Below are 12054 nucleotides of genomic sequence, written 5' to 3'. Positions count from 1 at the left end.
CTCCCGCGGGCCACTTGCGATCGCGGTATAGGCGTGTTCAAAACATATCACCTGGACTGCGATCATGAGGACATCATCATTGTCACCCGCTGCCGTGCCGAAATTGTAAGCATCCCCCTCAGGAAGCCATCACGGGGTTATCCTTATTGACACCCCCAGCCGCGGCGAAATCGTTAATATCTCCCGTGAGCCGCAAACATGGGGATCATCAACACTCGCGACAGCGGTTAATTCTTGAACGTCTCCAGTGGGCTGCGATCGTGAGGACACAGCACCGCCACCCGCGGCCGCGGCTAAATCGTGAACGTCTCCCGTGGGCTGCAATCACGGGGACATCATCATAAGCACCCGGGGCCGTAGCAAAATCGTGAACATCTCCCTCGGTTAGCGGAGACATCATTATGGTCTCGTGGCAAAATGGTGGTTTTAAAAAATAATTCGTTTTTGGGATCTAAAACATGTTTTTCTCAATCCTCTGTGGCCCCCTTTGGCTTGCGGCCCCCTTTTGCTTGCTAGTGGTAAATCCGGCACTTGGTGGTGTTTGTTGGTGAAATTAAAGTTAATGAAAGAATAAATGTTATAAACTTACAAACACAACACAACACTGAAAAATATATTTTTTTAGTAAACAACTGCATATATGTAAAAACATATGATGGTTTGTTATTAATCCAGACTAGATGAGTTGGGTTGCAATATTCAACATCCCCTCTCACCCAACTTAGCTAGGTAAAAGTCCTAGGCACTTTTGAAATTTGTGATGTTTTGGTTCGCTTAGTCCTTTAGTAAAAATATCATCAAGCATGTATTCTGTGGGTTTGTAGTTCAATTTTATTCCTCCATTTTGTACTTTTTCCCGTTTAGATTTACTTCCTATAATGGAGTTTTTAGCCATTGTAATAGCTGATTGGTTATCACAAAATATTTCAATGACTTCTTGAGGTCTTCCCATATCATTAATCAATTATTTTAAGTGAATGGCTTCTTTTGCTGCTTCAGTCATTGACATGTATTCCGCTTCACTCGTAGACAGAGCTACAGTCCTCTGCTTTTTTGATTCCCAGGAGATTACAGCACCGCCAAATTTAAAACAGTAGCCGGTGTATGTTCTCCTGTCTTCACTGCATGCCCAATCTGCAGCTGCTGCTCCAATTAATGGCTTTCCTGTTTTGAAAAATTCAAGACACAAGTTCTTTGAGCCTTGCAAATATCTGAGAACCCTCTTTGCAGCAATCCAGTGTTCTTTTCCAAACAAGAGTTATATTGGCTCAGGTAACTCACAGCATGTGTTATGTCAGGTCTTGTGGCTATTGACAAATACATCAATGAACCGATTAAATTTTGGTATGGGTAGTTACAATCTTTTTCATGTCCTTTAACCAATTTTAGACCCGGTGTTAGTGGAGTTAATATTGAATTTTTTCAGGACTTCATTTATGTATTTCGTTTGTGACATTGATATTGATATATATAATAGCTTAGTTCACCTAAATCTCTCATTTCAAAAGTTTTCATGAGCTGGGCTTTGATGTAATTGCGGTATTTTTGGTTCTTCGTAGCAATTAAAATGTCATCTACATATACAGAGATTATTGATTTGCATCCACCTTCTGTTGAAATGTATACAGGGTGGTAAAAAAGTCCCTGGACAGTTAAATATTTTAAAAAATAATGCAGATAGAGCTACAATACTTGGTACAAAGTTACAGGGCATAAAATTATATTTTAACACATATTCAGTAATCCAATAACTCTTCAGGGGGACGGCCAACAAGGAGTCGGAAGAAAATCTTAAATGGAAGCATAGGTCAATATGCACATCAAATTAAAGGTCTTTTTTAGTAGAATACAATGCCACAAACCGCACTTCAAAAGGTTGACCCTGCACAAAATGACAGTTGTTCAAAGATTCATTTAATTTACATTGCTATTATACACTTTATCCTCAGGGGGCACAGCCCTAGGAATCGGAAGAAAATTGTTAACGTAAGCATAGGTCGATATGCACATCAAATTAAAGGTCTTCACTAGTAGATTACGATGCCGTAAATTCAAGCTCAAAAGAATGCCTGAGTAAAAAATGGCAGTCGTTCAAAGATTCAAAATGGCGGATTCAAGAAATCTTTGAACATCTGCCATTTTGCGCAGGATCAACCTTTTGAAGTGCGGTTTGCGGCATTGTATTCTACTAAAGAAGCCCTTTAATTTGATGTGCATATTGACCTATGCTTCTATTTAAGATTTTCTTCCGACTCCTTGTGGGCCGTCCCCCTGAAGAGTTATTGGATCACTGAATATGTGTTAAAATATAGTTTTATGCCCTGTAACTTTGTACCAAGTATTGTAGCTCTATCTGCATTATTTCTTTTAATATTTAACTGTCCAGGGACTTTTTTACCACCCTGTATACAAGGATCAGCTTGAGATGGTGTGAATTTCAGTTCCTTTAGTTTTTCATCAAGCTTCATATACCACTGTCTTCCTGATTGTAAACTGCCTTTTTTAGTAGACAAACCTTTTTGTTTTGAGAATTTTTTAAGTCAGTAGTCATTTTCTTTGTTTTGTTGAATAGTTTTTATCTTCATTTTTACTCTCATCCACCATTATTTCTTGGAGGTATCTCTCAAAGTTGTTAGGAAGTTCCATGTATATTTTTTTCTTTTATTTCTCCATTTAGAAAAGCAGTTGAAACGTCCATTTGATCAATACTTAGATCATCTTCAACAGCAAGTCCAAGCATAAGTCTTATTGAACTTAGCTTTGCTACCGGAGCAAAATTTTCATCGTAGTCAATGCCTGGTTTTTGTGCAAATCCTTTTGCTACCAATCGTGCTTTTCTTCTTTCTAGCTCTCCATTTGGTTTTAGTTTCTTCTTTAATACCATTTTACAACCAATTACATTAATTTTTTTGTTTCTATCCTCGAGCTCCCAAGTTTCATTTTTTAAATGAGCTTTTATTTCCTCTTTTATTGCTTCATTCCATTCCTCTGAAGATTCTAAAGTTGAATCTTCATTGCAGGTAGCTGACATTTGATAATCTTTTGTCACAGAGGAGGTTTTCTTTGCCTTTTCTGTGATACCCTTATTTCATCAGTGTCTAAATGTTCATTTGATCTTTGTGAGTCATCAGGTTGATTTTCAATATCATCTTCGAAAGTAATATCATTTTCCATTTCACTGTCATTTTCTTCTTCAAATATAGTGTCAAAATTAGACTGGTCATCATTATTTTCGCTCTGTTTGATCGGAATAATGCAAAAATCTTGATCTTTTTTATCACTTTATTTTATTTTATTTCGCTCAAGAAGATTGTAATCATTTACATCATCATTTCTTTCATAGTACATTTTTGAAAGAACTTTTACTTCTCTTGCAGTTTTAACTTGCTTTTGTTGTGGCATCCAAATTCTGTATGCTTTTGAATTGCTTGCATACCCCACAAATATTCCTTGCTCCGCTTTCAGATAAAATTTTCCTTTTCTTGAAGCTTTAATACAAATACTTTTGATCCAAATACTTTCAAGTGTCTTACTGAAGGCTTTCTTCCAGTCCATTTTTCATATGGCGTTAAGTGTTCAGTAGCTTTTGAAGGACATCGATTTCTTATATAGGTAGTTGGATGTGTTAATAGCTTCAGCCCACATATATCCTGGTAGATTTTATTTTATCAGTAAACATCTTGCCATATCCAATAATGTTCTATTTTTTATTTCAGCCAAACCATTTTGCTGCGGCGTGTATGGAACTGTTAGTCTTCGCCTTATACCACCTTCTTTCAAGAACTTGTCAAATTCACCATTACAATATTCTTTGCCGTTATCTGTTTGCAGAAACTTGATTTTATTTCCTGTTTGATTTTCCACCTCATATTTATATTCTTTGAAACGTTAAAAAATTTCGTCTTTACTTTTCAAAAAATATACATAGCAGTATCTTGAATGTTCATCAATGAATGTTCCAAAATACTTATTTCCTCCAGGTGTTACTTTCATAGGACCTACAATGTCAGAATGCATGACTTCTAACAAGACTACATTATTTGCAATCTTTCTTGATTGAAATGGTGTTTGTGTCAATTTTCCTTTAATACACGTTTCACATTCTCCAATTTTGTCTTTCATGTTGAAGGTTAATCCATTCAAAGATTCATTTTGTAAAGCTGTTTTTAAGTCAACCTCGTTTAGATGACCTAACTTCTTATGCCAATCTATGATCTCAGGTTCTTTTGTATAGTTTGATTTTTCTTTTACCATTATAGATTTTGTACTTTTAACATAATAAAGACCACCCTGACGTTCTGCTGCCACAATTACATTTCCTCTTTGGTTTTGTACGACAGCTTTCTCTTTTTCAAAAATCACTTTAAATCCTTTATCTGTTATTTTACTGACACTCATTAGATTTGTTGCCAAGTCTGGTACAAAAAGAGTGTTATTCAAATGTATGATTTCAGAATTTTTTAATTCCAGCGAAACAGTTCCTGTTCCAGAAACGTCAGATGTCTTTCTTTTAGAAGCAAGTTTCAAAATTCCGTTTGAATTTTTTATATCTCTGAACTGTGATTTCTCTCCACACATGTGCGATGTACATCCACTATCAATACACCAATCAGATGAAGTAGAACCTAAAATGTTCAAATTTGAAGAGAAACATTCAGCCTCTGCTTTAAAACTATTTCCCATTTGTTTGGATCTACAGTTGTTGGCTTTGTGTCCGATTTTTCCACATCCAAAACATTTAACTTTGAAACCTACTTTTGTAGTGTTGTTCTCATCTTGTTTCTTATGACTATAAGTGTTGTGAATACCTTTCTTGGTGTTGAACTGGTTTGTTTTGCAATACAGTGTATCTTCATTATTCGTACAAGTGTCTCTTGACCTAGCTTCACTCTCCTCAATTACTTTTATTTTTAAATCATTAGGAGAAGGTAAAGTGTCTCTAGACTCAATTGCTACCCAGAAATTTTCAAATGATGATGATAAGCTGTAAAGTAGCATAATGCTAAGTAAGTCTGAATTGATAATGATGTCTCGAAGTTTGTCAACAATCTCCATAAATTTGTTGACATGATCCCTAGCATCTTCTCCATCTTTCGTTTTATGGACTATTAACTGCTTTAATAATGTGGCTTTCCCTGCAGGACCAGAACTTTGGTAATTGTTCTGCAGGCAATCCCATACTTCTTTGGAAGTTTTGCAGTTTTTTACTAATTTCAATTCACTAGGTGAAATTATCAATATTAGTTCTGATTTTGCTTTAAGATCTTGAACTATCCAGGCATTCTTACCAATTTCATCCTCAGGACATTTGTTCTCCCCAGATACATATTCCATTAGGTTTTGTTGGATTAATATAGCTTCAGCTTGAATTTTCCAAGTGTCATAATTATTTTGTTTGAAAGGTTCAATTCTATAGCCAAAACTCATTTTACTTATTTTTAAGCACAGAATACTGTAAAATGATTATTTTATTATTCCAAATGGCCCATAACCTTTGTTGGTGAAATTTAAGTTAATGAAAGAATAAATGTTATAAACTCTTACAAACACAACACAACACTGAAATTGTTATTTGTGTAACTAGTGGTGAAAGTGGCACTTTGCTGCACACGAGAGCAATGTTTACGCACGAGCCGCAGGCGAGTGTGGAATGATCTCGAGTGCAGCAAAGGCCCTTTTCACTCGTGTTACACATTATATTTTTCCTACAGTCACTATAAAGCATATAAATAATTAGTCTTTCAAACACTATGCAACACGTTTTTAGGTTCAGCTGGCAACACAAATGGTGCCCTAGAGAAAGTAGTACCCGCGGTCCATATCACTCCGCTATTTTTCCTCGGCAAGAAATGTGCTCCGCGTTTTGAGAATATAGTTCCGTATGTTTTTGTAATTTGAAGTGGTTTCCGCGCCTAAAAAAAAGTGCTTAAAAGGTATTTTCTTGTTTATTAAGATCGTAGGAAGGTTTTAAAAACGTTTAAAAGAAAAGTCCAGAAAGTTCAGAAATACCGAAACTATAAACACGAAATGACACGTTAAATCGTAGTTATAATAGTCAATCAGCTGCTCATAGTATAATTATCTTTAAGTGTTGCCAACCTATTTCCAAGCGTACACGGATTACGTGCATAATCCAACCACGCTGTTTTGTGTTGTTTCGTTGGAATCCTGATGTGCGGCAAAGTATAAACCGTACGGCAAAGTATAAACCGTACGGCAAAGTATAAATATGCAGCAATTAGCAGCTTTCTGTACTATAAACTGTACAAGGAAGCCAACTTTGTCGGGTGACTGTAGGAAAAATATATTTTTTTAGTAAACAACTGCATACATGTAAAACATATGATGGTTTGTTATTAATCCATACTAGATGAGTTGGGTTGCAATATTCAACAGTTCTGCATACTGAAAAAGTTCCATATTTGAGACTTTCAGTATGCACATCACCATTTACAGCTTGGTTATCATTGGTGTTGCACCTTTCTTACAGTTGTATTAAATTAATTTGTTTTACTACATATTTGGGTATTTACAATTTCAGGAAATTTGAATAAACACATTCCTCTGATAATCCGACCTTTTTGCTGTTCCGACCATGGTCCCGGTCCCGTAGGTGAAAGATAAGCGAGGTTCTACTGTACCTATATACTTTTACCAAGAAAAGTATGGTAGCGAGGATCACTTTTAGGTACAAACATATCACCATTTACAGCTAGGTTATCATCGGTGTTGCACCTTTCTTACTTGTTCTTACTTGTTACTTGTTCTTAGTTGTTGTACTTTCTTTTCTTGTTGTATTAAATTACATTTTTTTTACTACATATTTGGGTATTTACAATTTCAGGAAATGTGTTACGTTTAACTAAAGCTCCCAGTTATAACATGTGTGTAAATTAAGTTTGTGGTAGGGTCTGGGTTCTAAATGTTAGTTTATGCTATGAACATTTTTTATTTATTTTATTCCACTATAAACTGTAGGTCCCTTAATTGCCATTAGCTGTATGGGCTATTAACTAGCAGCTGGGCTATTAATTAACAGCTGTGTCTAAGGAAAATGTCCGCCTTAGTCACTAACAAGACCAGAAGATCGCGCCATTCATCCTACACTCGTCTCCATTCATACTTGGCTTAAAATATCTAGGCATTCGTATGGTCGCCATTTCAGAATAAATTGTATTTTACACATTTGAGTGAATATTTTTCAAGCAAACCATCATGAATTAATTTGTAAACAGTTTCCCTTGTTCACATATCAATAGTTTCAATCATTTATACATAGATTTCAGCAAAGCCTTTGACAAGACTAGTCACCGTCATCTTCTTGGAAAGCTGGAGGGCTATGGCGTTGGGCAGGATGCTTCTATGGTTTGAGAAATATCTTTCTGATTGACGTCTAGCTATTGCCTTTCAGTCCCACGACTCTGCTAGCTTCATTGCGAGCTCCGGCATACCGCAGGGTTCTCATCTCGGCCCACCCTTGTTCTCAATTTATCAATGACATTCAAGATAATATAAAGGTGTCTTTTCTACTGTTCTTTGATGACATAAAGCTGTTTGCAGAGGTCAACTCTCACACTGAATATCAACTACTTTAAGAAGCCCTCGACATTGTAGTATTTTTTTTTTTTTTTACAGAGGGCCAGGCTTAATAGTAGGCCTAGACCATGGATAGCATCGCAGCTGAAACAATTTATTGTGCACCCTCATTCACAGGTCCTCATCCTCCGTCAAATCCCAGGTTCTTATTGAGCCATGAGATCATTTTGACTATGGTTACTTGTTCTTCCCTTTTATCTCCAGTCGATAGGCCAAGGGCTGGGCATATTTAAATATCACGTGGAAGGCTGTCTCCTCCTCCTCCTCACCACATTTTCTATTTTAAAAGGCTTTCAACTTGAATTTCCATTTTGAGTAGATGTCTGCGGAATACACGGTGGACGCTGATGAAGCCAACCACTTTCCTCAGGGTCTTCCTATTGAGCCCAAGGGCATCTGCCGCTATCGCACCAGTAGGTGTCTGCACTCTGCAGCATTCTCTTTGACTGTATGTTGCCTTCTGTTCTTTCTCAGCATCTTTGATGTTCTTCTACAAATTTCATCAGTTGGTGTATAGCGAATGATATGTCAGCATATCCTGCCAAAACGAAAATTGTACTCCTCAACGATCCTGTTCAAGGCTTTAGTTTGTCAGCTGCTCGAGTATGCCTCTGTGGTCTGGTCACCATACCCCTTCGGTCAAATCAATCATCTTCAATCAGTCCAGAGACGCTTCATGAGGCTTCTTGGTTGCCGTGCTGGGTTCAACTTCATCAACACCCCAGTCAAGGCAATATCTGCTGTTTATGGACTCCAAAGCTTGGAGTGTGGAAGACGAGTTGCTGATACCGGTATTGCCTTCCTCTTCAAGCCACAGGTTTATTTGTAGAAAATTTTATTTTGGGCAAACGGGCGGATGTATTTACCAGCTTTTTTAAAAACAACTCGCCTAAAAGAACCCAACCAGCTCATCAAACATCAACCTATTATCAGAAAACCATTCCAACACCTCAATAATGCTAACTTACAAATCTTACACAAAGCCCCAAAAAGCAACAAGTTAAATACAGTAGAAAATTTTCATATAGGCCTATTTAACATGTAACGCAACCAAAACCGACCAATCCCTCATATTAAATTACCAAAGAAACTTCGCCGCTAACATCATGTTTGATTCATTAATTGAAATTAAAAATAAATAATACAGTAAAATATTATCAAACACCTGTTTGCAAAAATACATAACTCTATGGAGTGATAAGACCATGCTGCTAGAAGTAAAAGTCGTCACAACCCAACTTCGGAGGTTAGGATTGATAAAGAAGATCATGGCCATGTATCTAAGTTGTTTTCATTTATGTCGTTGTAAATCCTATATTATAAATGATAAAGTTTGGATGTATGGATGTAGGCTATGTATGTTTGTGACAAGTAAACGCGAAAAATACTGGTCGGATTGGGCTGAAATTTGGCATGATGATAGCTCACATTCCCGATTAACATATAGGCATATTCTTATTCCAAAAATCCTTTCGGGCTCTGCCCCAGTGGCTCTGCAGTTTCCCATGTTAACCTTATGAGTATTCATATTTAAAGGAAATTAAAGAAACTTAGCCAGCTGTTTCAACTATAAGAGTTGGTTCTATATACTGCAGTACTATAAACCAGAATGCCAACTGCATGGTAAAAAGCATTAAGTGTTTTGAGAGAGCTTTGCCTGTCAATTCATAGGCAGAGCCACCAGCATGCTATGCTGCGTGCATGGCAAAGCTGGTGGCGCTGCCTACGGCTTGACAGGCAAAGCAGAGAGCTTTGCCGCAAAGCTCTCTCAAAACACTTAATGGTTTTCACCATGTGGTTGGCATTCTGGGTTATAGTAGGGCCTAGTAGGTTTTCTGTGCTCTGGATCCTGATGGGTCAATACTGACCCATTAGGATGACGTCACTTTTTGACGTCATATTCACTTCCGATGGTTTTATATAATATTGTATTTGAATAAGGACACAAAAAGCAACGTTAAATACAACAATAAAGTTTTTTAGCAACACAATTTGATTTTTTAATTTTCTTTAGCATTGAACGTGTTTAGTTATGTGTAGGCCTATAATGAGAAGTGTTGTCTGCATTTAGATCAATGAAAACTTTATATTCAAACAAACTGCTGTTCTGAATAGGCCTATAATAATGTTTGAACTGACTACAAAATCCCCGTCCGCAGAATGGACACATTATTGCTAATAGTATCCTAAAAAGGTTTAGGATTGTAAAATATATAGACTAGGATTTACTTGATATGGCCTGCTTACAATTTGCACTAGGCTGGTTATTCTACCTAAACTAAAACAATATTTGATAGTTCTAAAACTATAATAAATGTACCCTTTTTACAAACCATCATCTCCAGAGGCCAATATGCTACCTGACGGTGAAAAACGAACACAGTTTACAGGTTTGGTGTGACGAGTAAGATCTGCAGCACATTCCACAGATGCTACACCTCCTTTCGCAACAGACAACAGCCAAATCTGAAATATGTCAATACGGTAAAGTTTTATTGATTTTAAATTCAGATTAAACTGTAATTTTAATGCGGAATAAGTTTACTTCCATAACCACACAGAGCATCAAGTAAAATGTAGTAGCCTACTTAGTCAGCTACATTAACTTATATAAGGCTCTGAGATCATACTCATTATCTTACCCACTACAGTATATCATTTTCTCAACCTATGAAAAAGGTTAACTAGGACCTATTGGTTGGAATAACTTAGCCAGTTGTGTAGCCTATTAAATCATGGTCCAAATTTACAGTTGCCTGACTGATGCGCTCAACAATTAGTAGGTAAAATAGGCTAACATGGAAAACCTGTCGTCCTTACTGAATTGTATGAATTTTTGAACCATAAAGGTAGGCTATATAGCCTACACCGTGTCATACTCACACTCAATTTTCCCAGCCATGTTCAGTGTGCAAGTTAACATGGCTAAGATACCAAAGGTGAGTTATTGTACAAAAACCTGTTCCCAAAAGTCACTAAGCTTGGTCTTATTCAGTCTTTATCACAATTTAACTTAAACTGTTTTTTTGTTTCAATAAACTTTTGATTTGATACCAACAGTATTTTAGGTCAAATAATATCGGGTATTGATAAACTTACTTTTGATTCGATACTGTATTGATAAGTAACAAATATCGGCTGCAAGCTTGTATCGGAACATCCCTAGCTATTGTTAGGCTATTCATTCTTAAGTATGTAGCTAATTTATTGCTAAATGTGTGAAATGTGTTTTTCACTCATAACTTAATTAACTTAGGCCTAATTGCAAATTTACCTCCCTATAGGATTATTACAAATAGTACCTATGATTAGCCTATTTTTTTAAATCCTCTTAGGCCTATACGCTAAATAACAACTACGGCTAGTTACCAAAACGTGTGAATCCGTTCCTCCGGTTGCCAGACGATAGAAACTTTCATTTCCCTTAGTTGGTTGAATATGTAGGCTCAATACTGGGTCTCTGTTGTGCCAAGAGATCTCTGGAATAGTACACTTCATTTTTTTCAAAATAGGCCTAGATGGGTTGAGTTAGGCTACTTGTGTGATTCGAGCTAGGCCTACAAACAAACATCGACCTTGGCCAAGACTATCTGATTTAAACCTGTGTCATTATTTATTTGTAAATTTGTGCAGTAGGCCGATGCCTAGACAATTCTGTTAGGCTAACCTTACGATGGGATGTTGATAGGCTATAAGAGTCTCTATGATTACGAAATTCTAAATTTCTGAATCGAGCATTCGAATTGACACAATGTATGAATGAAGTGACAAGCGAAAAACGAATATCCTTAAAGTAAAACAATGAGATCAATGGACAATCAATGGAATAATAGAATTAATGGAACTTTCCCACCACTTCATAACAATCTCCCGCCAAACCCAAACCAAAAATCTCTTCCTCTTCTCTGTTCTCTCTTCTGTCATATCTTCTTGTTCTCACTCTTTCGCAAGACATTTCCATTATTGCCGGCTTAAACGCGTTACAGTAATGTTTTGTATATAAATGCATGTACGTAGTCCCATAGATTAAACATACTCCCATTTTACGATAGTCTTCCACAATCTATATATATAAAAGAGGAAGTTTGTATATATATTTGAACGTTATGGACTCCGAAACCGCTCGATAGATTGTAATGAAACTTTCAGGCACCATTCAAAGATGGTGTGTGTGAAGTTTGGTGCAGATCCGTCAAAAGGGCTCCACCCCAGTGGCTCTGGACTGGAGTTTCCCTTGTTAACCTTATGAGTACTCATATTTAAATGGAATTTAAGAATCTTAACAGCTGGTGAAACTAAACAATTTGACTCTGTGGTGTTCAATAGCATTAAATAGTTAGTAGGTTTACCAACAGGGTGCAGCACTATTATTTTTCCTACTGTTACCTAACAATCAATGTAGGCTACTCTCTCACTGATTTGAGAAAGCAAAGTGGCCAATTCGCTCATCAGTGAGAC

General features: G+C 36.6%; 1 protein-coding gene across 1 annotated transcript in view; it reads right to left on the bottom strand.

The window, feature by feature from the left end:
• LOC128983290 (chromatin assembly factor 1 subunit B) overlaps positions 1 to 11481 on the bottom strand; it is a 45637-nt gene extending 34156 nt beyond the window's left edge. Inside the window, exons 1-2 of the mRNA XM_054402534.1 lie at positions 10966 to 11481; positions 9930 to 10062 (exon numbers count right to left, since the gene is read on the bottom strand). Of these exons, the coding sequence (XP_054258509.1) occupies positions 9930 to 10062; positions 10966 to 11094 (262 nt within the window). The 5' untranslated portion in view covers positions 11095 to 11481. The remainder of the gene's footprint in view (positions 1 to 9929; positions 10063 to 10965) is intronic.
• Positions 11482 to 12054: the final 573 nt, after the last annotated feature.

Source organism: Macrosteles quadrilineatus, unplaced genomic scaffold (genome assembly GCF_028750875.1).
Source record: "Macrosteles quadrilineatus isolate MER2022 unplaced genomic scaffold, UCM_ALF_1.0 Scaffold_1__1_contigs__length_201487025, whole genome shotgun sequence".
In the NCBI taxonomy this organism is placed as follows: Eukaryota; Metazoa; Arthropoda; class Insecta; order Hemiptera; family Cicadellidae; genus Macrosteles; species Macrosteles quadrilineatus.
The sequence above is the reverse complement of the archived record's forward strand: the minus strand, read 5'-3'. Positions and strand labels throughout refer to the sequence as shown.